General features: G+C 63.9%; 1 protein-coding gene across 1 annotated transcript in view; it reads right to left on the bottom strand.

The window, feature by feature from the left end:
- The window catches only part of LAMA5 (laminin subunit alpha 5), a 51,635-nt gene that overhangs the window by 978 nt on the left and 26,166 nt on the right, over window positions 1-24,491 (bottom strand). The window contains exons 12-78 of the mRNA XM_070801334.1: window positions 23,691-23,831; window positions 23,473-23,610; window positions 23,252-23,386; window positions 23,035-23,169; window positions 22,807-22,944; window positions 22,348-22,400; window positions 22,040-22,145; window positions 21,846-21,898; window positions 21,650-21,755; window positions 21,141-21,240; window positions 20,850-21,006; window positions 20,587-20,725; window positions 20,283-20,425; window positions 20,100-20,206; window positions 19,852-20,005; window positions 19,168-19,328; window positions 18,952-19,060; window positions 17,089-17,186; window positions 16,807-17,008; window positions 16,600-16,726; window positions 15,905-16,044; window positions 15,321-15,436; window positions 15,026-15,237; window positions 14,531-14,735; window positions 14,161-14,305; window positions 13,825-13,965; window positions 13,583-13,741; window positions 13,275-13,376; window positions 13,089-13,172; window positions 12,367-12,597; window positions 11,714-11,827; window positions 11,410-11,537; window positions 11,090-11,170; window positions 10,772-10,986; window positions 10,241-10,341; window positions 9,872-10,052; window positions 9,627-9,776; window positions 9,121-9,272; window positions 8,924-9,034; window positions 8,587-8,698; window positions 7,787-7,957; window positions 7,436-7,632; window positions 7,192-7,308; window positions 6,922-7,076; window positions 6,499-6,640; window positions 6,282-6,384; window positions 5,566-5,676; window positions 4,622-4,801; window positions 4,379-4,527; window positions 4,131-4,301; window positions 3,897-4,033; window positions 3,660-3,813; window positions 3,407-3,540; window positions 3,170-3,332; window positions 2,931-3,056; window positions 2,690-2,838; window positions 2,463-2,595; window positions 2,239-2,385; window positions 2,010-2,140; window positions 1,734-1,898; window positions 1,502-1,640; window positions 1,266-1,411; window positions 987-1,179; window positions 734-898; window positions 468-630; window positions 211-344; window positions 42-135 (exon numbers count right to left, since the gene is read on the bottom strand). Of these exons, the coding sequence (XP_070657435.1) occupies window positions 42-135; window positions 211-344; window positions 468-630; window positions 734-898; window positions 987-1,179; window positions 1,266-1,411; window positions 1,502-1,640; window positions 1,734-1,898; window positions 2,010-2,140; window positions 2,239-2,385; window positions 2,463-2,595; window positions 2,690-2,838; window positions 2,931-3,056; window positions 3,170-3,332; window positions 3,407-3,540; window positions 3,660-3,813; window positions 3,897-4,033; window positions 4,131-4,301; window positions 4,379-4,527; window positions 4,622-4,801; window positions 5,566-5,676; window positions 6,282-6,384; window positions 6,499-6,640; window positions 6,922-7,076; window positions 7,192-7,308; window positions 7,436-7,632; window positions 7,787-7,957; window positions 8,587-8,698; window positions 8,924-9,034; window positions 9,121-9,272; window positions 9,627-9,776; window positions 9,872-10,052; window positions 10,241-10,341; window positions 10,772-10,986; window positions 11,090-11,170; window positions 11,410-11,537; window positions 11,714-11,827; window positions 12,367-12,597; window positions 13,089-13,172; window positions 13,275-13,376; window positions 13,583-13,741; window positions 13,825-13,965; window positions 14,161-14,305; window positions 14,531-14,735; window positions 15,026-15,237; window positions 15,321-15,436; window positions 15,905-16,044; window positions 16,600-16,726; window positions 16,807-17,008; window positions 17,089-17,186; window positions 18,952-19,060; window positions 19,168-19,328; window positions 19,852-20,005; window positions 20,100-20,206; window positions 20,283-20,425; window positions 20,587-20,725; window positions 20,850-21,006; window positions 21,141-21,240; window positions 21,650-21,755; window positions 21,846-21,898; window positions 22,040-22,145; window positions 22,348-22,400; window positions 22,807-22,944; window positions 23,035-23,169; window positions 23,252-23,386; window positions 23,473-23,610; window positions 23,691-23,831 (9,351 nt within the window). The remainder of the gene's footprint in view (window positions 1-41; window positions 136-210; window positions 345-467; window positions 631-733; window positions 899-986; window positions 1,180-1,265; window positions 1,412-1,501; window positions 1,641-1,733; window positions 1,899-2,009; window positions 2,141-2,238; window positions 2,386-2,462; window positions 2,596-2,689; window positions 2,839-2,930; window positions 3,057-3,169; window positions 3,333-3,406; window positions 3,541-3,659; window positions 3,814-3,896; window positions 4,034-4,130; window positions 4,302-4,378; window positions 4,528-4,621; window positions 4,802-5,565; window positions 5,677-6,281; window positions 6,385-6,498; window positions 6,641-6,921; window positions 7,077-7,191; window positions 7,309-7,435; window positions 7,633-7,786; window positions 7,958-8,586; window positions 8,699-8,923; window positions 9,035-9,120; window positions 9,273-9,626; window positions 9,777-9,871; window positions 10,053-10,240; window positions 10,342-10,771; window positions 10,987-11,089; window positions 11,171-11,409; window positions 11,538-11,713; window positions 11,828-12,366; window positions 12,598-13,088; window positions 13,173-13,274; window positions 13,377-13,582; window positions 13,742-13,824; window positions 13,966-14,160; window positions 14,306-14,530; window positions 14,736-15,025; window positions 15,238-15,320; window positions 15,437-15,904; window positions 16,045-16,599; window positions 16,727-16,806; window positions 17,009-17,088; window positions 17,187-18,951; window positions 19,061-19,167; window positions 19,329-19,851; window positions 20,006-20,099; window positions 20,207-20,282; window positions 20,426-20,586; window positions 20,726-20,849; window positions 21,007-21,140; window positions 21,241-21,649; window positions 21,756-21,845; window positions 21,899-22,039; window positions 22,146-22,347; window positions 22,401-22,806; window positions 22,945-23,034; window positions 23,170-23,251; window positions 23,387-23,472; window positions 23,611-23,690; window positions 23,832-24,491) is intronic.

The raw sequence follows: 24,491 nt of genomic DNA, 5'->3' as shown, positions 1-24,491 counted from the left end.
GGAGTGTCTCCGACCTCCTGCTGGGAGAGGCCCCGGCTCACCTGCCAGTCGGTGCCAGCGTCCATCACACAGTGCTGCGGGGTGTGTCACCAGCGTGGAGAACTCACCAGCGCCGTCGTTTGCCCACAGCAGGACCTGGGGGTGTGAGAGGTCAGGAGGCCCCTGCCAGCCCTGATCCCACCCCGAGGCTGAGGCTCACACCTGTCTTACCTGTTTCCCCAGCACCTGCAGCTCTAGGTACGGGGGCGTCTGGCCCCGGCCCAAGTGGAAGACCAGGCCGGTGGCTGTCTGGGGCCGCACCTCCAGCTCCAGGGCTACGTCGGGCAGTGTGGCCCCCAGGGTGTCTGCAAGGAGGGGCCGTGAGAGGAGGAGGGCTTTGGCCCCAGGCCCCACCCTTTCTGGGTATCACTATTCTGCCCCCCCTGGCCACCCCAAGAGGACTGGGAGGGCACCAGTCAGAGACAGACCTAGAGTGACGGTTCCCCCGCTGCCTGTGAAGAACAGGCCCTTCTCCAAGGGCCCTGAGAAGCAGGGTGTGACCCCCACCATCCGCGTGGGGGCCCTCAGGAGCCGCCCATCCAGCCTCAGCCTCTTCACACAACCCCTGAACTCAGGGCTGCTGATGGCCACCTGTAGGAACACAGAGTGGGCTGGGGTCAGGCCCTTGGGGTGCTAGGAAGGTGGACAGTGTCTGGCTGGGGAGGGGTGGGAGGCTGGGCGAGGTGGTGCTCACCGGGAGCCTGGGGCTGTGGCCGCCGGCAGGAAGGCCCCCCACAAAGAGTGTGTGTGGCCGGGGGCCCTGCTGCCTCTGGTGCTGCCGGCCTGGCTCCTCCTGGCTATGGGCCCAGACCCCATCTGTCATCAGCTGGATCCGACTTTTCTCCCAGCGCACGGACACCTGGGGGTGGGGAGAGGCACATCAGAGTGGGAGTTCCCAGATGCCCCCCCCTACCTCCCGCCCCGTGTCCCCTCTCCCAGTCCCTCACCGTATGCCACTGGCCAGTGCGTGAACGCTGGCGGCTCTGGACTTGGAGCTGGGGCCCAGGGCCTTCGGTCTGAGCTACAAAACGTCTGTGGTTCAGGAAGAGAACCAGGGAGGGGCTGCTGGCTGTCTGAGGGACAGCAAGGAGCAGGAGCCCTCGGGGGGCATGTGGGCGGACGAGCATGGAGAGCTGTGACCTGGAAGCCAAGCACGGGCATCAGCCTTGTGCCCTACCTCCACCCCACTGTGGCACCCCCCGACCCTGGTCCCCACCAAGGCTTACCAGTCACTGGGGGAGGCCGGAACATGTGCAAACTCCAGGTAACTGGTCAGGGGACCCCCAAACTGGTAGGTGTCTCGCATGGTCCTGAGGGACCCAGGTGGCAAGCAGGCAGAGTCCTGGGCAGGCTGCCGGCTTCGGCGGGCAGCCTGGGGGGGATCGGATGGGGGTGCAGGGACATGAGGAGGTGGCTTTCTGCCTACCCCAGCCCCGCCGCCCACACCCCTCCTGTACCCTACCTTCCGAGAAACAGTGGCCCGCAACCCTTGCGGGACCTGCTCCAGGAGCTGGGTGCGAGGGGCTGGAGCGCAGCCTGAGCTCACATTGAAGCTGCCCAGGTTCTCCTGCAGGTCAAACACGCGCTGAGGCCCCAGGAGCCTGTGGAGGGTGAGGGGTGCAGGTCAGTGGCTGGGGCCAAGTCAGCAGGTTCTTGCCAGCAAACAGTGTCCCCCCCATGCCCACTCCGCTCACCGCAGCACAAAAACATTGCTGATGCAGCCACTGAAGTTACGAATGTCACTGGACTTGGGCGAGCCCCCCAGGAGGAGCTGAGGGGGCCCCTCGGGCTGAGGCTGGGGCCGTGGCCCCCGGTAGGGCTTCATCTCCTGAAGCTGGTCATCCACATAGAGCCAGACCCTGGTGGGGAGAGTGGTGTTTCCCCATCCTGCCACCCAACCCACAGTGCATTGTCCCTAAACCCTCAGCTCTGTCCCCCTTCCCTGGAGAGGCCAGGTGAGCCAGGCTCACCCCGTGCTGTTGCTGTAGAAAGTGACGTAGTGGGGGGCCCCATCATCAAAACGCTCTTGTGTCTTCAGCTCAGTCCTGGCCAGCCGGAGGGTCACGTGACCCTGCTGCAGGGTCACCTCGCATGGCCCACCCTGTGGAGTATGGTTGGGTCAGTGAGCCAGGCTGGGGGCCCAGACTCCCTCTGGCCACACGCCCCCACCCTGCTGCCCTGGTGGTGGGGCAGACGCACCGGGGACTCTCGTTGGAAGAGCAGAGCGCTGTCCTGGCTGCTGCGGAAGCCAAAGCCAGAGTAGACGTCACCCGTGAGGGGAACGGCATCGCTGGGGAGTGCCAGGCGCAGGAAGCCGTGACCGTGGAAAGTCATGGCCCGTCCCACCTGCAGGGGGCGACTGTGAGGGCCTGCGGTGGCAGCCAGAAAGGGTGTGGACGCGGCTGGGGGCGGGAGGGGCTCACCAGCAGGTCAGCGGTGCAGCCGGCGCTGACGCCCGTGGTGTTCAGCCTCTTGAGATCCACGTACTTGCCCAGGGCCTTGATGCCCTTGATGCAGCCTCGCACGGAGCCTCCAGAGGGGAAGAGCTGCCGCAGACTGCAGGCACCAGTGTCCACGGGATGAGCCGCAGTGGTGGCCTCCCCAGGCCCTGCGCCCCCACCCCCACCCCTCGCCCCAGGCCAGTGCTCACCTGGCAGGCAGTTGGCTGGGCGGCACGCCCCCCAGGTAGTAGGCGTCGGCCAGCTCCAGCACGTTCTCCTGCTCCACGCTGAACACCGTGGTCCTCTCCACGCGCACCAGCACGCGCTTCCGGTTGCCCCCCAGCAGGAACACCTGGATCTGGGAGGCGCCGGCACAGGTGGGCACCTTCAGGGGAGCTGCGACCCCCACTGCCCCTCCCCACCCAGGGCCTTCTCTGAAGCCGGCCTTACCGCCTTGCTGGTTGCAGTCAGCTGTGGCGGAGGCTGCTGCAGCGGGCCGGCCTCCTTCAGGCCTGCGCCAAAATCATAGAGGAGCACTAGTTTGCCTTCTTGCACAGCCAGGCACAGGAACTGGTCCTGGGGAAAGGGGAGGGTCAGCACAGCCAGCGGGGCAGGGGAGAGGGTGTGGACAGCTGGCGGGGGGGGCGTGGATGGTGGGGGTAGGGTAGGGGCATGGACAGCGGACATGCCTGATGCTGCAGGAAGAAGATGATGCCGCTGTAGGACACGAGCCGCAGCTCCTGGTCGAAGCGTTTGGTGTTGCTGAGCTGGCTCTCCATGCTGATGCGGGCAAAACCGGAGCCGTCCAGGTAGGAGCCATCTGTGAGCCACGGGTCCCCAGTCGACTTGGAGCTGCCGGTCAGAGGTGGGAGGGTCAGCCGAGGGTGGGCAGAGTCGGAGCGAGGGTCGGCTCAGACCACACGTACCGGGCACAAGGCTTGTCCACAGCTGTATCCAGCTGGAAGGTTTTCTCGAAGTTGTAGAGACTGACCACCTCCTCATTGAGTGTGTCCAGTTCAATGCAGCCCCGGTAGCCGGGGAAGCGTAGGGGTTCGGGGGGCTGTGGGCACAGTGCGCAGTCAGGGCAGACCCCAGTGGGGAGCTTGGGCCAGACACTGAGCAGGACTTCGTGGGACAGGCGGGCAGGGCAGCTTGCGCACCCAGGCTGGCCAGGCTCACCGTGAAGTTGCTGGGGTAGCCCCCCACGTAGAAGACGAAATCGTCCGGCTGGACATTGAGCAGCCCCTCAGCCCCAGGGGCCACCGTGTCTCCCTTGGTCTCTTGGACCATCCGATTCTCCACCGTGACAGACATCCGGCCAAACTGGAGGATCCTGAGGGCAGAGGTGGGAGGTGAGGTGTGGACACGTGGCCACACTCGGAGGTGGGGGAGTGCTGTGGGGACCGGGTGTCCCACCTGTCAATGCTGACGGCCGCAAACTGCTCCCCGATGTCCTCGTCGATGCTGAGGGTTGCAGGCCCTGCCCCACCGAGGCGGTACACCCAGTGCACCCTCTGGCCCCGCAGAGCCACACCCATGTAGTCGCCGGTGGCCTGGGTGACAGGAGACTCAGTGGGGCAGGGCCTCGGGCGCCCCCCCCGCTCCAGCCTGGCGCCCAGCTCCACCCAGCCCGCAGAGCCCGCCTGCTACCTGGCGGCCGCCCATGTACAGCACAAACTGGTCCCCTGTGACCTGGCCAGCTGTGGGCTCTGGGCTCTGCAGGTAGAACTTCAGGGCAGTGGAGGAGGCGAGGTTGGTGAGGTCCCGAGGGGTACGCAGCTGCACCCCTGAGCTCCCGTTGAACTTCATGGGCACCTTGACCTGTGGGGACACACGGCCCATCAGTGTCCACCTCCTGGTCTCCCAGATGCCCACCTGGCCCTGGCACTCGCACCCACCTTGCTGGCGGCACCACGGGCCTGGGCGATGAGCTCCCGCACGCGGCCGATACTGGCTGACAGAGCCAGGCTGGCATTGTGTGCCCCGCGGTCCTGCAGGAGGTTCAGCTTGGCCAGCAGCTGTGGCAGCGTCTTCTCCAGGGTGGACACTGCAGGCAGGGAACGGAGGGGAAGGAGGCCCTGCATGCCTGGCCTGCCCACCCTGGCTCACCCACCGTCGGGGCACTGTGCCCCAGGACCCACCTGAGCGGCCAGCATCAAGCACCACACGGCCCAGGTCCTGGCTCTGCAGGCCCTTGTACTGGCCCTGCCACTGCTCGATGTTCCGGTGCATGTCCTGAAGCTGGGACTGCACGCGGGCAGCTGTGTCCTGGGCCTCAGCGGCCACGGCCTTGGCATGGGCTATCTTCTTGCTTGTCTCATCTGCAGTGAGCCGTGTGGAGGCTCAGTGGGGAGGGGCCTCATCCTTATCTGGGGAGACCACTAAGACCCCCTGCCAGAACCAGCAACAGGGAATTAACCCCACCCCCCTGACTCGTGAGAACCTCAGGGCGGTAGAGACTCACCCGCCACCCCCTCCCAGATAGACAGCCCTCCTGTGCCAGCCACACACCTGAGTGGAGTCCCCTGAGGCCTGCTTGAGTCAGCTCAGCCTCATCTCCCCCTGGTCAGTCCCCCCACCCCCACCCCCGCCACTCCATCTCTCCTGAGGTCCTTCCAGAGTCCCCATGGCCCCCAGGCTGGTAGGCAGGGTCCACTCTCGAGTCAGCAGGGATCCCTCCTGTGCCCTGAGCCCTCCCGGCCCCTGGACCCTTGAGGTGTCTCCTGGGTGTCCAGCTCCAGCCACACTGACCCCTGCTGCTGCTGCCATCTCTGAGCCCACTGAACACCTGTACCTTCCCCGTCCGCCCCGTGTCCTCTCTCTCCAAATGCTCCCCACTCCTCCTGGGTTCACTTGCTACCCAGGCTGACGTTGGGGGTGACGTTTGTCTGGTGTCTGATTCCCGACCAGAAGCAAGTCCTTAGGGCTGGGGAGAGTCCCCAGGGTTGGAACTACCCTGGGCCCCTTCCTGGATGGTGACTCCACTGGACAGGCAGGGCTGGTGGGGTGATGCCCGTGTGGGTAGGTGCCCCTTCAGCTCTGGGGACAAGAGGTGGGGGAACTGCAGGGAGGAGACCCACCCTACCTGTGTCCATAGCCAGCAGGGCTTGCACCTCCCGGACACGGGCCGCCAGCTGCTCCTTCCTGGCCCGGGCATCGCGGAGCTGGGTCCCAGTGTTCTGGAGGGTGGCCCGCGCTGTGGGAAAGACGGCTTCAATCCTGAGGAGCCCCCGCCCACACAGTACAGGCACAGCCACTTGAGTCCTCCTGACCAGGGAGTGCTAAGGCTCACACACACAAAGTCAGAGGGAGACACCTGGACACAAGGGCCATCAGCTTGGGGGAAAGCACTGCACCCCAAATCTCAGAGCAGCCTCCTAGGCCCACAGCAAATGCAACCGTCCCATTTTATAGGTGAAACAATGGAGACTCAGAAAAGCTAAGCCGCTGCGCATGGCCACCAGCACCCTGAGGTGTTCACAGCAGAGGGTGCATACACACACCCCCACCTAGCCCATGGCCTGGCACACACATGACCCTCAGCCAGGACAGCAGAACCATCAGCTGGTTCTCGTGTCCTCTCCCCAGGCCCTCCCATGTCCTGGGGTCCTGTCACAAAGTCAGGGTGGGCAGGCCTCTGCAGGGCTCCAGGAGTGGACTTGCCGGGGCGGTGGGGAAAATTCACACCCATGGCAGCTGCCATCCTGACTCTCACAGTGACAATCCACGAACCCCCACACAACAGAGCTGGAGGGCAAGAGTCCCACAGAGCCGGGATGCCCCTTGGGACATGACACTCACCAAGGTCCAGTCTCCGCTGCTCCCCCAGGATGGCCTCCTCCAGGGCACTGCTGTTAGCCAGCAGCTCCCGGGCCCGGGGTGCCAGGCCCCGCTGCACCACCATCTGCAGACGCGGGGATAGGATGTGGTTTAGCCCTGCCCAGAGGGGCTGCCAGGAACAGGGGCTGCAGCCAGGGCTGCAGGGGGGGGTGGGGGTGTGGGAGGGTCAGGGCCTTACCGCCCACGTGTGGTTCGCCTGCTGCCGGGCCTGGTCAGCAGCGCCCTCGGCAGCCTGCACGGCTTGCAGAATGCTGCTATAGGCGTTGGCAGCCTCAATGGCCCTCTGGATAAAGCGGTCCTGGTTGACTCCTTGGATGATGCTGTAAGGGGAGGCCGGGGAAGGTCCGAGGCTGGAGTGGGGGCTCAGCCCAGCTCACTGGCCTCCCCATCACAGCTGCTGGGCCTGCCTGCCTGCTGGGCCCAGACTCCCGGCCTGACTCCCGGCCTAGGTCATGACCTTCCACCGCCCAGTGTACCTTTCCTGCTCCTGTCTGCAAACCTGGGCCCCAACTTCTGCCCAGCCCTGCAGGAACAATGCCTACTCCATCTAAGAGCTCTCGCAAACCAGCTCTGCCCCACCCATCCTGTTTGGGTCCCATACCTGGAAAGGTTGAGCGCCAGCTGGTCCAGCTGCCACGCGTGGGCCTCGGCGGCCTCTACCAGTTCTAGTTTGCTGCTCGCTGGGGAGAAGGCATGCATCTTCTCAAGCAGCGGTGTCCGGGCGCCGTCCAGGCTGGCAGCAAGGTGCTCATACTCCTGGGGTGAGGGGTATGTAAGGGGGGACCCTCGTCCCCATCCCTGCTCACTCAAACCTCATCTGGGTGTGCCCGCCCCCACTGAGTATGCAGCCCTTGGGGAGGGGGGTGCTCACCTCCCTGGCCTGGTCCATGCCACGCAGAAGCTCAGAGACCCGGGCCAGGGTGTCTCTGGCAGCCTGCAGAGTAGCCCCCAGAGTGGCATTGTCCCCGGACAGCTCCTGCTTCCGTTGCTGGAGATGATAGACAGAGCGTGGGAGGTAACAGAATAGAGGTGAGGTGGGAAAGTAAAGGGGTGGGGGTGACGGGGTGAAGAGTCCAAGGGGGCAGGGAGGAGGAGGGGCGGGGCCAGCTCTCTACCAGGGCTTCCTCTAGGCGCTCCTGGTTGCGGCTGTTGAGCTCCTCTGCCTCCCGTGTGGTGCCCACTGCCCGGTTCAGGGCCTCCCGCAGGTCCATGAGTCCAGCCTCATACTGGGCCAGCTGGTCTCGGGTGTGTGTGACCAGCGCCTGGTTTCTCTCCCAGCGTCTGGTCAGCTGCTCCTGCACACGGTCCAGCACTGGCAAGGCCCAGTGTAGGAACGGTCACTCGGGCAGTGCCCCCTAGTGCCTGCCAGCCCCCATCCGCCCTGCCAAGCTGATGGGATGCCAGTCTGGGCTGGCCTCAGCCCCAGGGCCCTCCCTACTCTGCCCTGTTGGGTGGACCCCACTCACATCGCTGGGCCTCCCTCAGCTCGGCCTCAGCAGCTGCTCGTGGAACCCCCAGGTCACGTGCTCGTATCTCCTGGAGCAGCCGTTCCACTTCGGCCAGCACCCGGCGCAGTTGCTCACCCGATGGGACTGAGGCATTGGCCGGTGCCAGGCGGTCCGTCTGGGACTCTAGCTCTGTGGGGGTTTGGGGAATGAACGGGCTGTCAGGGCCCAGGGCTAGCCCGCTGCCAAGCAGACCTCTGCCCACTAGCTTCCATCCAGAAGCCCCTGGCTAAGCCTCTTCAGACACCCCACACATGAGCTGGCAGGCCCTGGACAGAGATCCTGCTCTAGGCCACGACTCTGAGGCCCGCCTGGCCTCTGGCCCATGTCCCCTTGCCTCCTGCAACCCCCACAGCAATACCCCCACCACTCCCTTTGCTCAGCCCACTCCTTGGGCCCCTGGTTTAACCATCTCTCCTCCCAGCCCAGCGCTCAGTTGCAATTTCATCTCCTTCTAGACCCTGGCATGGGCCTGGTCCCTTCTGATCTCTTCTTGTAACACGTGTCAGGTTGTAACTAAGGCTCACCCACTTTTCCCACTTCGCAGGTGGTCCCTGCCCAGCCCTCTTGTTCTGGCCACGTGGGCTGCCCCTTTCCCCTCCCTACTCGGACCTGCTGTTTCTGTGACCAGGGCACCATCTCCCTGTCTAAACACCCCAAAGTTGTTTAAGGCCAAGCCCGCAGAGGCACACCCGCTGCCCTCAGCTCGGAATATCACTCTGCTCAACTCTCCCCACCCGCCCAGCTGGGCCAGCGCCTACCACTCAGGGCAAGGTCCACAGCCCGGATGGCTGCCAGCAGCGTCTGTGCCCGGCCCAGCGTGGCCTCGGTGCTGTCCAGTAGTTGGCCAGCCTGGGCTCGGGCTCTGGTGGCCTGTGGACAAAGTGCCCCATCAGGCCTCAGCCCCTGCTGGCTGGGGAAAGCCTAGGAGCCTGGGGAGGGACCTTGAGCCTGAGCCGAAGGTCAGGAGTGATTCTGGATGGTTTGGAGCCTGAGGAGAGAGACTTCTCAGGGAGGGTTCTGCTGAGAGGGAGTGGGGGCTTCTCTGGAGGAGGAGTGTTCCAAGGGGTTCTAGGGCGGGAGTCCCCAGGGGCCTGCCTGGCCATCCAGATGCTGAGTGTCCTGCCCGAGGCTTGAGGTCTGTCGTTCCAGTGCCTCCAGCTGCTGTGTGGTCTCATAATGGGGGCCTGGGGGGCTCCGGAGCTGGTTCTGGGGGAGAAGAAGGTGAGCCTGTGACCCAGGACGGATAGGCTGGGGGCCAGGAGAGGGTGCCTGGGGGTCGGGCAGGGCAGTACCTGCAGGTCGGTGATGGAGGCGTTCAGCCTGTGCAGCCTGGCCCAGGCCACAGAGCTGGCGTTGATGCCACTCAGCTGCTCCCGGATGGCAGGGAGGAGGGCACCGGCCCGCTCCAGGTCGTCCAGGAGAAGGACCACACAGTGGTCACACACTGCAGGCAGGGGGCAGGTGGGTGCGGGGTGAAGGGGGCAGGGAGGGCAGGGGCATCAGCATGGTAGAGATGGTCACTGGAGCTCACAGAGATATAACAGGGGTACTGAGCTGGGCTGAGGGTGATGAGGTGAGTTGGGGGTCAGAGGTTAGCATGAGGGTCTCAGGATCAACAGGAGGACAGTTATGGGGTCTCAGAAAACAAAAGCAGAGCTAGGGCCAGGGGGCTGCTCTGGAAGTCGAGATGAATGTCAGGGTCACCAGGTCAGGAGGGGGCTGGGACCTGCACTGCCCCAGGGCAGGGTGAGCCAGGTGTGTCTCAGTGGCCAAGGCAGTGGGCAGGGCAGGGACGCACCTTCACAGTGCACGCCGTGGCCCCCAGGTCCTCCTGGCACAGGCACCTGGTGCTGGTGGCTGCAGGTCTCACAGCGTTCCCCACCGAGCCCAGGAGGGCACGTGCAGCGGCCCGTGTGCAGGTCACAGTGTCCCCCCTGGCACTGGCAGCCTTGGGTGGGAGGGGCAGGAGAGGCGGGGTGAGTAGCTGGCTGAGGACCCTGGGGGTACTCGCCACCCCAAGGTACCCCGCCTGCTCGCACTCACGCCTGCAGCCCTGCTCGGGGAGCCCCCAGTGGCCGGGGGCACACTCGCGACACTGGGGTCCCCCAGTCCCTGGCCGGCAGTGGCACTGCCCACTTTGGGGGTGGCACTCGGAACTCTCGGCGGCTGGTCCACAGGCGCATGGGCGGCAGCCCTCGCAGCCCTCGAAGCCAAAGTGTCCTTCCTGGGGGCACAGACTGCAGTCACGGCTCTGCCCAACCCTCAAAATTCACCTTCCTTCAGCCCTGGAGCCATGAGGCCCCACCCACACAAAGCCCCGCCCCTATCACCCTGAGCCCCACCCACAAACTCCCCCCCTCCTACCGAGCCCCGCCCCTACATCAAGGTCCTGCCCCTCCCAGGCAGTGCTACCTGACAGCGGTCACAGCGCAGCCCAGTCACACCGGCCTTGCACAGGCAGTGTCCACTGTGGGGGTCACAGGCCTCTGTCCCGCATGGGGAGCAGTCACACCCTGCAGAAAGTAACCCTGGGAAATCACCCCAGCTTCTTCCTAGCCCTCGGAAGCCCTTACTAGGCTCCTACTCCACATGCACCTTTTTCCTGCCCCAAAGGAAGCCCCCAGACGCTTACTTTTCACCACCTCCCTGCTCCATCCAGGTCCAGACCACACAGCTGCCTACTCACTGTCCCACTGTGCCCAACTTTGCTGCAGCCCAGGCTCAGCCCCCAGAGGAGCTCTTTGGGGAGCCCTGCCAGAGCCCTCCTGGGAACCCCCACCCTCAGGAGAGGCCAGAGTCTCCAAACAACCCCTGGCCCGGCCATGGGGGTGCCTGATCGTGAGCTCGGGGGGCCTGGTCAGGTCCGCACCATCCATGCTGGGCTCAGCCCAGGACACAGCCTGCTCGGGGGGGACACCCCTTGTCCCTGCCCTCCCCACTTACGGGTGCAGTTGCCGGGCAGTAGGGCATTGCCATAGAAGCCAGGGGCACAGCTTTCACAGCGGGGCCCGGTGGTGTGGCGCAGGCAGCCGCGGCAGGTGCCTGTTAGGGGGTCGCAGTCGCTGAAGAGCATGTTGGGGTCACCGTTCCCACTACAGTCACAGGGCTGGCACGAGCTGCCCAGCACCAGGGGGTTCCCGAAGAAGCCGGGTGCGCACCTGGGGGGTGGCATGGTCAGTGGGTGGCAGTGGCTCAGGCACTCAGTGCCCTGGGCCCCTCAAACAGACCCTGCCCCCACTCAAGCACTGCCACCCAGCTCACCGCTCGCAAGAGGCCCCAGCGTAGCCTGGTTTGCAGAGACACTGGGTGCGGCCCCCTCTCAGGATGCAGCCTGTCGCGAAACTGCAAAGACGGAAGTGGTCATCACACACTGGCGTTCTCCAGGCAAGCACGTGGGTACTCAGGCCGGGCCAGGCACCAGGTGCTGGGGTCCCCACCTCATGGGCCCATCTGGCTGCACTGGCCTCCACAGAGGGCAGTGTTGATTCAACCAGGCGTGGGGGTAGTATTCCGTTCTGGGTCTATAAAGACTTTGGGCCACCAACCAACAGTCGGGACCCGGGATGGCTGGCCCAGCTTACTTGTTGGAGGGCACGGCCAGGGGGCAGGGGCAGCTGATGCAGGGGGCTGCAGGGTCCTCGGACCCAGTGCGCACGAAGCCGGCCTGGCAGCGCTCGCAGTGGTCACCCTCAGTGTTGTGCTGGCAGCCCTGGGCAGAGGGAACAGTTCAGCCCCCACAGTGGAGGCCTCGCTCCCACCAGCTCCATCCCCAGCCATGCAGGGCCCGTGCCCAGGGCACCCACCCCTACCTAGACCTCAGCATACCCACAACCCTACTCTGTGCCTTTGGTGCCTGCTGCCCACCCCCCACAGGTCCCCACTCACTATACAGACGCCTGAGCCAGGGAGGCAGCGGTCTGAGTGGCCGTGGCACTGACAGGGGATGCAGCGACCCAGGAAGAGACCTTTGACGTCCCGGTAATAGCCAGGGGCACACTCCTGGAGTGGGTGGGCATTGGTGGTCAGGGAAGGAGGCAGGGCCAGCCTGATGTGGGGGCAGACCAGGGACCATACTCACAGGTCAGCCCTAGGGGTCCTGACCCTGACGGGCTGAAGGCGTGAAGTCAGAGCCCACAAAGCCACACAGAGGCCCTGGCTCAGGGCACCCCCACCCACCATTCTCCTCTAGACACTTCCAAGTGGGTGGAGGGATGGCCCACAGGTGAGATGGGGAGGAGGTGAAGTGGATGCTCTCTGGGTGAACTGTGGATGTAAGGGGAACTGGGCACTAAATGCGTGAAGACCAGCTAGGGCACACGGGGGCCGGCAGGGAGTAGCTGACGGTGGACGAGCAGATGGTCGAACAAGCAGCCGGCTCGGCCTGAGGCGGGAAGGCCGGCTGCTAGCAGGGTGATGCCCAGCAGGTATAAGAGGAGAAGTGGGGTGAGGTGGAGACAGAGGCCAAGTGTGGATGCCTGGGGACGTGCGGGCCGGGGTGGGGGACCACTTGGCCCTGGTGCCCACCTCCACTGCCTCACCTGGCACGAGTCCCCAAGGTAGTTGGCAGGGCACATGCATAGCTCCACATTGCTGGCTGGAGGCCCCCCACCCATCTCGCTGGCCACCTCCAGCGCCACCCTGCGCAGGGAGACGGCCGAGGAGGCCTGCGAGAAGAGGGCACGGATATGCAGCTGCTCCAGGCCAGCTAGCACCATCATGAGCTCCTCGCGGGACACAGTACTGTGGGTCTCCATGTGTCGGAAGTTCCCCTGCATAACCACGACAGGGCTCACTGTGGTGGCCACAAGAGGGCACAGCAGGAGCCCAAGACAGACCCTCCCGTGGGGGCGGGGGCACTCAGACCACAGGAGGCGTGGGTGGGGGACATGTTCAGGTGAGCGACTCCTGACCTGAGAGACAAAGGCTTAACTTAAAAACACTAACTACAAACACAAAAGCGGTCGATTTGAGCATACTGAAGGTAAGACTGTCTGTGACCCCAAAGGGATCTTAGAAAAAGACGCATGGGCTACAGATGGAGAGCAGACAGCACAGCTCTGAAGTCAGGACACAGGCTGAACATCAGGAATGACACAACCCCGCCAGAAAAGAAACAGGCAAAAAAGACAGGAGTGGGCAGTGTGCAGAGAGAACCACAAGGGCAGCGCATTGGAGGAGCTGACCCATCCTGCTCCTCGACGCTGTTCTACATCACAGGGAGCAGGCCCCGCAGCCCCGGGGACCAGGGACGACCGCTCACCTCCACCAGCTGCAGCGCCCCATGGTGAACATCGCCAGGCGCTGGGTACACCGGCTCCAAGAATGTGATGCTCATCTGGTTGCCCTGGGGAGGCACATGGGCGGATGAGGGCCAGGAAGCTGGCTGACCACAGTCTCGGCTTGGCTGCGCCCGCTGCCCACCCACCAAGATCCCCTGGTCGGCCACCTGTAGCACCACATCCGGCCTGCTCTCCATGGGGTTGAACACGTCCCCGCGCTGGGTCTCCGAGTGCAGTTCGTAGCGGAGGGTCCCGCCATAGGATGACACCTGGAGGCCAGATGGAGAGATGCGACTTGGCCAGACTCAGTCCAGGGGCCCGGAGTCAATGGCAGTGGTTCTGGGCACCCTGGGGCTGGGGGTACAGGCGGGGCCAGGCACCCTCACAGAGCCTCCTCCCTCCCTGCTTGCCCTCAGCCTCCAGAAGGCCCTGGATCCTCTCGAGGTGCCCTCCCAGGGGACACTCGGCTGCTCACCCGGTCCCCCAGGTAGGAGGGTGGGGCCTGCCAGTACAGCTCGGGGATGGCCTCGGGCACACGCTGCAGGTCTGCGCGAAGCATCAGCGCCTCCTGCCGCTTGTGGGGCACCACCTGCCGGTCACCACTCAGCAGCGTCCAGCCCTCCATGTCCACAAACTGTGGGGCACAGAGATGTGTCACACAGGCTCATGTCCAACATCCACGCGGGCTGATGTGTCCCTGCCTGCCTGCCCACACACCTCACGACGGGCATACGTCGAGCTCCGGCAGCGGTCAGTGGCCCCGAAGCAGAAGCAGCGGGTGCAGCCTTTGGGGTTGGCAGCATCCAGTGAGAATGTCCCCAGGCGACACTGGTCACACCTCGGGCCCTGCACGTTCTCCTGAGGGTGGGAGGGCACGGCAGGGCAGTCAGCCACGTGTAGGGGGTCCAGCCAGTGTTGCCTGTCACCCTGCAACTGAGCTGGCTGTCCCAAAGTGTTCCAGGAGGCCCCAGCCTCCCAGAGAGGATGAACTTCAGCTGACAAAGCAAGATGAGGGATGGGGTGGGGAGCGGGCCGGGCCGGTGGACCCCTCACCTTGCAGTAGCACTGGCCTGTGAGGGGGTCACACGTGCCGGGCGCAGAGCCTGCCTCATGGCAGTCACAGGGGCGGCAGCTGGGGAAGCCGTGGAACCCCGGAGCACAGGTGTCACAGCGGCGTCCGGCCACGTTGGGTCTGCACCTGCCATGAGAGGTCAGGAGCTGGCTGGGCCTCCTTCCACCTGCCCTTTATGTTGAGACGGGACCAGAGGTGTCCCCCCACCATGGTGATGACCCCCCAAGAGCCAGAGGAGAGGGCGCTGCTGAGCCTCAGGAGACCCTGCCAGGCGGGGATGGGGTCAGGGCTTGCGGGCAGGGGACCCAGGACTGCTCCAAGGCCACAGAGACCCCCAGCACATGCACTCACTTGCACTGGCCACTGTCCGCATCGCAGGTGGGATCCATGAGCTCCTGGACACCGGGCCCCGAGCAGTTACACTCCTCACAGCCCACCAGGGGGTGGCAGCCAAAGGTCTGGGGCTGGCAGACGAGGCAGTCGGGCGGGATGGTGCGCGGGGGGCAGATGCACTGGCCTGTGAGCTCATCACAGAGGCGGCCGCTGCAGTCACAGGCTGTGGGTGCAGGCACAGCCCCCGGTCAGAAGGCCCGATGGTGGCCCTGGGGGCATTGAACATGGGGCGGGGAGCGAGGCCACCCTACACCAGCCTGGATCCACCCACTCCGGGCCCCAACTCCCAGGCAGCTCCTCTGACGTGAGGTCAGGTGCTCAAAACTGCTATCCGGTCCCCAGGACCTTCCGGACAACAGGAGGGGCAGCACGAGTCCACCAGCTCCAGAACATTCTCCTGACCACTGTTGCCTGGCGGGCACCCCTGAGCACTCCCGGGACTGGGGTACTCACGCCTGCAACTGGGGAAGCCCCAGTAGCCGGTGGCACAGCGGGAGCAGTCGCGGCCGATGACATGGGCACGGCAGGGACACTGGCCCCCAAAAGGCTCGCATGTGGGGCTCATGGCGCCCACCTCGTGGCAGCCGCACGGCCGAGCCCCGTTGTTGTAAAAGAGTGAGAGGGAGGTGGCAGCACTGCGGCAGAAGGCGGATGAGCTGGAGGGGCTGGGAGAGGGGTGGGGGTGAGGCCAGCTGTCAGCCAGCTACACCCCTGCACAGCCCCACCCCCAGCCCCGAGCCCAGCCCACCTGATGTGGTAACCGTGGGTGGCGCACTGGCTGATGAAGTCGTAGGACTTGTCCAAGGGCTCCTCCCGCAGGTAGCTGGAGCTATAGGCTTCCTCGGGGACCACCAGCACGTACTCCTAGAGCATCAAGGCCCAGTCACCTCCTGTGGGCCCAGCGCTTCTCTCCCGCAGGCCAGCATCCGGCCGGATAGAATCATACCCTGTCCTGGGCCCTAGCGAGGCTGCCAGGTTATGGGTCCCTCCCTTGGCCACTCAGAGGGGAGGCCGGCCTTTGCTGCCAAACAGAAGCTCAGGAACAGGTCGTGAAGAGGCAATTGGGCTCCTGGTGCCCCCATCCCTTTCTGCCAGACACCCCCGTCTCCTTCCAGGCCTCCTCCTCCAAGAAGGCCACTCTGACCAGCAGGGCCCCCAGGAGCTGGTGGGAGTCATGGACCCCAGGGCCTCTCAAGATGGGCCTGGAGGTCCCTAGACCCTGCTGCCCTGGCACTGGGCTCAGAGTCGCCTGTAAAGACTAGGGGACACGCCCTGGCAGGGTAACCTCTAATGGTATGATGGGTGGAGGACAGACACCAGCCTCCAACTCACCAGCCAGAGCCACCGGCCCTCAGGCACACGCACGGTCACAGTGAGTTCGCCGTCAGTCACGTCCAGGATGGCCCGGCCCTCGCACACCACCAGTGTGCGGCAGCCATAGCCATGCGGGCAGAAGCTGGCGTTGGCGTGGCCTGGAGGCGAGAAACAGTAAGTCAACACCCACCACATGCAGACCGCCCCTGCCCCACAGCTCGTCCCAGGGACCCCTGCAGTCGCCCCGGAGGCACGTGTCCCTGTGGACTGTGCATCTGTGAACGTGCCATGGGTGTGTGACCCGTCCAGAGGCCCACAAGGCCTGGCACACTCATGCAACATGAATTGGCCATGGTCATGTACATGGGCTGGTGAGATGCAGGTCTCTGGGCCCCAGAGAGCAGAAGGGAACAAATACATATGGACATGTGTCCCCAGGGAGCCCTCAGTCACCCTGGCATGTGGTGGGGGAGTTCTGAGTTACCACACAGACATGAGGGGCAGGGGCTGCCACCTGCCATGGGCTAGGGCACCCCGTTTGAGAGCCAAGGGCAGGACAAGGTGTGTGGCTCTGTCACTCACAGCCAGGGGATGGGCCCCGCTTTGTGGCCACGTGAGCTGTGGACCCAGCTGCACCCCATCCACGTCCTCCGTGGGCCGTGTGGACTAGACCCGACAGCCCTCTCACCCAGGGGTCCACCCTCTCTGCTCACCCTGCCAGACGCGGCCCCCATTGATGAGGACCTCCACAGCAAAGGTCGGGTGGGCGGGCTGGTAGCCGTGCAGCAGGAAGGCGTAGCGGCCCAGGGCGGGCACATGGGTGGTGAAGACCACAGTGCCCTGCAGGGAGAGGCTCCGGTGAGCCCACACCAGGAGGGGCAGGGTGCCCACGAGGCTGTGAGTCCTGGCCGGGCCCTCACCTGGGGGTGGCGCAGCAGCGTGGGCTCTGCGTCGGGGTCCGCGGCAGTGGGGGGCCGGGGCTGGGGCCCAGGTGGGGGTGCGCCCGGTGTTAGCTCCTGCGAGCGGGTCAGCGGGAGGCCGGGTGGCAGCGGCAGCACCTGGCAGTCTCTGAGGAGCACGGGCTGAGGCGGCTTCGGGAAGCGGGAGGGCACGCAGGCAGCACTGGGGCAGGGGATACACCGGTGAGCTCCTGTGTCCCCGCCACCACCCTGCCGCCCCCGCCAGGCCCCCAGCCCCACTACCTGCTGGGGCTGAAGGCACCGTGACTGCTGATGCAGTGGACTCGGGGCTCCACGAACTCTGAGCTGAAGGTGTCCGTGGGTACCAGGGTGACGCTGTGCTGTGGGCAGCAGACGGTGTGGGTGTGAAGGCAGGTGAAGCCCAGCCACACCTGCCTAGGCTGGTCCGGCTCTTGGCACTGAGTCCCTGATCCCCATTCAGCCTGCTTCTCCTCCGGCCGCACAGACCCCAGCCCTCGACCAAGGTTTCTGGGCCCTGGAGTGCCTTCCAGCCCCACCCAACCCCAGGCCACACCTCCTCTTCCTGCGCCCTCCCCACCATCCGTGGTCACAAGGCAGGACCCAGCCCAGGCAGGTGCTCTGCAAGCCAGGGCTCGTGAGCAGCCGTCTCCACCCTGTGCTGTCCCCAAGGTGTAGAAACACGTGTGACAAGTATGGTAAAACATGGCATCACAGTGTGTCTAGAAAAACCTTAAGAGCAGAGACAGAAGACTGCGAGACTACAGCAACAGCTCAGGCCACCCCAACACAGCGTCGGCAGAAAAGACAGCACACCCATGTGACTCCCGTTATGGCAGGTTCCAGAACAGGCACACTAGGTGGCACAGCCAGTGTCCAGGGTGACCACACGAGGGGCCAAGGGGCATCTGGGGTGCGGCCGTCTTGCCTCCTGGCCTGGGTACTGCGGGAGAATGGTGCTTGGGCGGTGGGTATAGCTCCATGGGAAGTTTACAGTGACCCAGCCCAGGACTGCAGGGCTGTGTGTGTGAGGAAGGAATCACAGGGGTTCCAGCATCAAAAACTTAGGAGGAAGCTATGTGACATGAGTCACTCAGCAACATGGAAGAGACACGCAGACTCTGGAAGGAGGAATGAGACACGGCAGATGGGGTGTGGGACTGTGGTTTTCGTTGCAAGTCTTTTCAATATTTGAAGCTTTTATAAAACCTGCACGTTACTCTGATAAAACTTTTAAAGGCCTAGGGAAATGTAATGATGAAACTGTGTAATACTCTGATGAGAAAAATGTCATCTGTTTCATCACTTACTGAACAAACATGTATGCTTGGTTCTGGGCATCAAACTAAGGGTTAACACTGCACGGAGTTTAGTGATGCAGAACAGGCCTGCAAACCCGAGTTAACCTTGGGATTTAGTTTCCAACTCTGTGAGGAGGACACAGAAGCAAGTTACTTCGATGCTAGTGAGTCCCAAGCTTTAGGACCTAAGACAGTCACATGCTGTGGCATTTTTGTAAATTATACCAAAAAGCGGCCTTGCATTAAGATTGTTCTTTCTGGTCTTCCCTAGTGGCTCAGTGGTAACGAATCCGCTTGCCACTGCAGGAGACACAGGTTGGACCCCTGATTTGGAGAGATTCCCACATGCTGCGGGGCAACTAAGCCCGTGTACACAACTACTGAGACCATGCTCCGCAACTACTGAAGCGAAGCCCACACCCCCTGGAGCCCGTGCTCTGCAACGAGAGAAGCCGCTGCAGTGCGAAGTCCACGTGCCGCAACAAGAGTAGCCCCCGATCGCAGCAACTCGAGAAAGCCAGCACAGCCAAAAATAAACTAAAAATTTAGAAAGGTATTTCTTTCTACCCTGGCTCCAATGCATCACAGTTCCCCTTAACTGACTATGGGCATTCTTTATAAATAAACACACGTTTCATACCCACAGGAAAAAACTTGCAAGGGAGGGGTTCTGGAAGAACCTGGACTCAGCACAAGCTGAGGGCGGTGCCTGTGATGGGCACCCAGGCTCACCACACTCTACTCCTGCGCATGTTTAAATCTTTGCAAAGACAGAGCCCTGCAGTGGGGTCCTGGGGCCCATGCAGGCAAGGGGTCGGGGTCTTACCAGGAAGAACCGTGCCTGCTCGGCTGTGAGCAGGATGCTGGCCTCTGTGTCCAGGTGGAAGATGGCCAGGTGGCGCTGGGTGTCCAGGGCAGTGCCTCGGCACAGGGTGCTGGGGGTGGGCAGGGGTGGTTAGTGGGTAGGGCAGCTGGGGTCCCGAACCCAGCCCCAGCGCCCCCCATACCCTGGGCTTGTACCCTCTACCCACTCCCTACACACCTGTATGAGCAGGGGTGGAGGGTCAGCACCCCCTGCTGGGGGGCCCTCTGGGGGGTGTGCACTGCCACATCCACCTCCTGGCGGGCGTCCTCGTTGGCATACTCCACCACCAGGGCATAGGGGCCTGGCTGCGGCACTGCCACCTGAAGCTGGACGTCCACCTGGAGGGACAGGGCGATGTGAGGCCCCACCCCAGGCCCCCTCCAAGAGAACAGGGTGCTCCTAAACACGGCCCTTCCCATCCTCTGTGCCCAGAGCCTCGTCCTCCCGTCTCAGGGCCTGTGTGCCCACCACTCCTGCTGCTGGAGGCACTCCTCCTGTGGCCACTCGACCTTCCAACCTCTGCTCACTCTGAGCCTCCCCTGCCCATCGTGGCCCACCAGCCTCATCACTGCAGAGTGTCTGGTGCCTGAAGTGAACCAATGACCTGCCACCCCCTCATGATAAGCTGGAGTGCTGGGCCACCCTCACCCCATTTACAGCTGAGGCCCCAGGCACTGACTCTCAAGGTCAAAGTCCTGAAGGCAGCAAGCGCTGCCTGAGCCACTAACTGTGCCATGCCCGCATCACTTCTGCCCTGCACCCATGTCCCTTCTGCAACACGGACCCCCATCCTCCAGACCAAAGGCACGCCTCCCCAGGGCTTGATCCTACTTGTCCCCAAGGGGCCCCGGGGACACGCACATCAGTGCCCCAGCAGACAACAAGCGGCGGGTGCGCGGGGCTGAGTTGCTCTGTGGGGCAGGGCCGGGGTAGGCTGTTGTCATGGCGACACAGGGCCTCGGGCCCAGCGGCGGAGGGGAAGCCATCCAGGGGTAGGTGGGTGTAGAGGAGGCAGCTGGTTGGGGACACACAGTCTGGTCAGCACAGGGCAGGTGGCCTGGGCACTGGGAGGGGCAGGTCCCCCCCAGCCCTGCCAGACTGGCCCTCACTTGTCTCCAGAGCGCTGGGCGTCTGGCCGGAACGTGCAGGGCTCAGTCACTCTCAGCTGCAGCAGGGCTGCCTCATAGTAGGCGCTAGGCAGCAGAACCACATAGTCCTTGTGGGGAGGGGGGAGGTTAGGTGGTGTGGCCCCTGCCCCGGGCCCCACCCCAACCCTCTCAGCCCTGCCTCACCAGGAGCACCCCCTCGGCCTCCACGAGCAGGGCCCAGGCGCCAGGGTTCAGCACGAAGGGCTCCCCCAGGCCCCTCTGGGGCACGGTGACAAAGGCAGGCTCGGTGCTGGGCGGGAAGGCCACGGGCTGGCTCTGCTCTGTGCCTGGGGGTGGGGACAGTGGGCTTTCTGGATGCAGGGATGAGACGGCCACTCCAGGCTGCAGTCACCAGCCCCCCAGGGTCAGGAGGACGGGCCTGGCCTCCCCACCCATGCATGGGGATGTGGTGGGAGCTGGGTGGTGGGGGAGCAGCCCCAGCACTCACAGTTGGGACACGTGGTGAACTTGTCCTGGTCTCGCATGGAAACCCGCCCGCTCACACTCGTGGGCCCGCGGTTGACGTAACGGAAGACGAGCCGGAAGAGGTCGGGGGAGGTCAGGTTCAGCTGTGCCACGATCCTGGGCTGCAGTGGGGTTGGGGGCACGGAAAGTTGGGGCGCCCTCCTGGTCATGCTCAGCCGACACCCATGAGCTCAGGGGCCCGCCCGCCCTCTGCCAGCCATCATGCCAGGAACATAGAGCCCGCACCTGGATGGGTGTCATCTGTGCATAGCCCCTCCAGCTGAAGTTCTCGAACTCCAGGGGGTTGAAGCCGAAGCGCACAGCGTGGCCCTCAGGCGTGGCCGCCTCCTCGAGCTCCAGGCGCAGGTGGTGCAAGTCAGGGAGATAGTGGTCCTGAGCAGGCCTGGCCACAGCAGGGGCAGTCAGGGCGGGACAGGTACTGGCCCTGCACCGCACACCGGGGTCCCCAGGGAGAAGCCTGTGGACAAACTGCTGCCCCAGCCCACACCCCCAGCCCAGCTGGGGCGGGGTACCCACTCGCTGCAGGTGGAGCCCTGGGTGTTGGGGCGGCACATGCAGGCACCCGTCCTCAGCTCACAGCTCTGCCCCAGCGCTCCGCCAACATCACACCGGCAGCCTGCAATGGGGGAGTGAGTGAGTGAGGCCCAGCCCCACGGTCTCCATGCTCCTCCCGCAGCCCGCGGCTCAGGACTCTGCTTCGTCCACCCTCCATCAAGGGTGACCCAGGCTGAGAGGACGAGTGTTACTGCCACCAGGAGCTGCCCGGGGCTCTGGACAGCAGAGGGTCAGGATTTAGGGCAAGGGCCCTGGGATTGGTGAGTGACGCCTGCCAGGGCATGGGATGGAGGGAGAAGAAGGGGTTAAATCCGCACCCCCTCCACACCAGCACAGGTCTGGCCAGGTACCCAGAGTGGCTCAGCGAGTGCCATGTGACACCCAGGCCCTGGCTGCCCTTGTCCCATGTGTCCCTCCCTGGGCCTCAGCCTCTCCGGGACGTGGTCCAAGGGCCAAGCAGTGGGCCTTACTGCGGCAGCCGAAGTAGTCAGCCTGGTCCAGCCCGAAGAAGCCGTCCTTGCAGGCCGCGCAGGTCTGGCCACACACGTGGGGCTTGCAGAAGCACTGGCCGTTGCCCTGGAGGCCGAGGGAGAAGCTGGGACCAGGCCTGGGAGGGTCCCTACACTCTGTTCCCATGGCCCCCAGCACCTCTGCCCTCAGACTCACCAGTTGGCACTGGGCAGCCCCACCCAGCGTGCCCCTGGGATCACAGTTGCAGCCTGGGGGAGAGGCAGAGCAGGGCTGAGAGCTGGGCGAGGGCAGGAGGGCAGGACTCCATCCCCACCCTGGTCACTGTGGAGCCAGCCTTCCCCTCTGCAGGGTCTCCCCCAGCACCCCAACACCACTCCAGGCAGACTCACGGGTACAGCCCTCAGGGTTGCTAGGACTCAGCCCCCAGAATCCAGGTTTACAGCGGTCGCAGCTTGGCCCCTCCACGTGAGCCCGGCACGTACAGGGGGCCTGTGCCTGGGAGACGATGAGACTGAGGGTCAGAGTAGGTCCTAGCCCTCCTAGCACAAACCCTCAGCCCTGGAGCCTGGCCCCATCTCGGGCATGACCCAGCCAGGGCACCAAAGGGGTTCTGAGGTTGCCATGGCAACTGAGCAGCAGGTGAGTGATCGTTTCTAGAAGTGAAGGCCTCAGCGCCAGAGGGCTGCCCCGGGCTCACCTCGGGAGGGACACGGTCAGCTGGGGCCAGGCCAGCAGGATGGCAGGAGCCAGCTGTGGAGAGAGGCCCAGGCCACCGTCATTACTCAGCCATCGACCCTAACGGCTGAGAGCTTCCCCAGGCCTGGCCAGGACCTGAGGCCCTGTGGGAGCCAGCACACATGCCTTTCACATGTATGAACAGGCCAGAAACCACGGGTGCCCTCTTGCCCTAGTCCCCCAGGCTGTGAGGGCATGTGCTCTCCCCCACCACACAGCTGTGAACACGCAATAAGCACACACTCGCACAAAGCACATAAACAAGCATGAATAGATGGATAGCATGTGACCACATGCACAACACATGGACACTCACGTGAACGCATGTGTGAACCGAGAGCACGCAGGGCACTGCAACAGTCGTGGGAACACGCAGCACATCCCCCCCCCGACACACACACACACACGGGGCCAGCCCCACCTTCGCAATAGGGGAAGTTGTATGCACCAGGCACACACATGTCGCACCGCAGTCCTGTCACTCGCGGTCGGCAGCTGCACTGCCCGCTGTGGGGATCGCAGGCTGCATGCAGGGAACCTTCGGGAGAGCAGTGGCAGGCTAGAGGAGGGGGAGGAGGGGGTGTCAGCACGTGGAGAGTATGCGTCCTCCCTTCCCTGCCCCACCCCCTCCCCCCACCAGGGCACTCACGGGCACAGTCAGGGAAGCCGTGGAAGCCAGGGCTGCACTCCTGGCAGGTGGCTCCCGCGTAGCCGGGACGGCAGCGGCACAGCCCGCCTGCCCCACACAGCTGGTCCACAGAGCCCCGGGGGTCACAGGCACAGGCTGCAGAGGACTTGGGGTCATGCCCTGGGCACCTGCGGTGGCCTCCCCCCAGCCCGGAGCTCCACCAAAGCCACCCACTCACCATGGCACTCGGGATAGCCGTGGTAGCCCAGGCGACAGCGGTCACAGTGGGGGCCATTGAACTCTGGCCGGCACAGGCAGCGGCCAGCGTCGTCACAACCCTCGGGGAGGGTCCCCACGGGGCTGCAGCCACACACTGCAGGCCGAGAGTGCACGGGTCCCTGAGCCGGCAGCCCAGACCCAGCCCCACTCCCGCCTGCCCGCTGGGGGTGCCATACTCACGCTGGCAGAGGGGGAAGTGGAAGTAGCCGGGGGCACAGCGGTCACATGCGGCCCCCTCGAAGCCTGTCCGGCACGTGCACTGGCCTGAGTCACGGTCACAGGTTCCGTCCACCACACCAGGGCTGGAGCACTGGCAGGCTGCAGAGAGGAGGAGGTCACAGAGGGGTCGGGCTCCTGGGCTCCGCGAGGGGATGCTGCTGGGCCAGGGCTGGACTCACGCTGGCAGCCTGGGCCGTAGAAGCCGGGGGCGCAGAGCTCACAGTGGGTGCCCTGGAAGTTGGGTTTGCACACGCAGTGCCCCACCTGCGGGTCCTTCCGGCAGGCATTGCCCTGGGTCCCGGCAGCGCTACAGTCACAGTCTGGAGGGGGACAGGGGTGGGATGGGGGTCTCAGAGGCCCTGCAGCTGCCCCACTCAAAACCTCCCTTCTCCACAGACTCCTTTCCTTGCCTTTTGACACTGCACTCATGCACAGTGAAAAAGACTTTAAAAAGGCCAACAAAGGAAAGCGGATGTTTTAGGAAAACAGTGGCATGCAATGAAATCAGGAGCATTTTACACACATAATTAATTGTTTATAATGTAGACACCAAGTCAACTGCAGGTGTTGACATAACCAGAGAAAATGCAAAAGCAAAATCTTTAGAAGGCGGAAAGAAAATTCTACTCTTTATAAATAATTCTGGAAATTAGGAAGAAAAAGTGTGCTAGATGTCTTAACTGATGCACAAAAAGGGGCTAATACTATTTTTGTTACTGACATAAAATAGATAATGGTTCATTGTTCAGTCGCTAAGTTGTGTCCAACTCTTTGCAACCCCATGAACTGCAGCATGCCAGGTTTTCTTGTCCTTCACTGTCTCTTGGAGTTCGCCCAAACTCATGTCCATTGAGTTGGTGATGCCATCCAACCATCTCATCCTCTGTTGCCCCATTCTCCTCTTGCCCTCAACCTTTCCCAGCACCAGGGTCTTTTCCGGTGAGTCAGCAATTTACATCAGATGGCCAAAGTACTGAAGC

Source organism: Bos indicus, chromosome 13 (assembly GCF_029378745.1).
Source record: "Bos indicus isolate NIAB-ARS_2022 breed Sahiwal x Tharparkar chromosome 13, NIAB-ARS_B.indTharparkar_mat_pri_1.0, whole genome shotgun sequence".
Taxonomy (NCBI): domain Eukaryota; kingdom Metazoa; phylum Chordata; class Mammalia; order Artiodactyla; family Bovidae; genus Bos; species Bos indicus.
The sequence above is the reverse complement of the archived record's forward strand: the minus strand, read 5'-3'. Positions and strand labels throughout refer to the sequence as shown.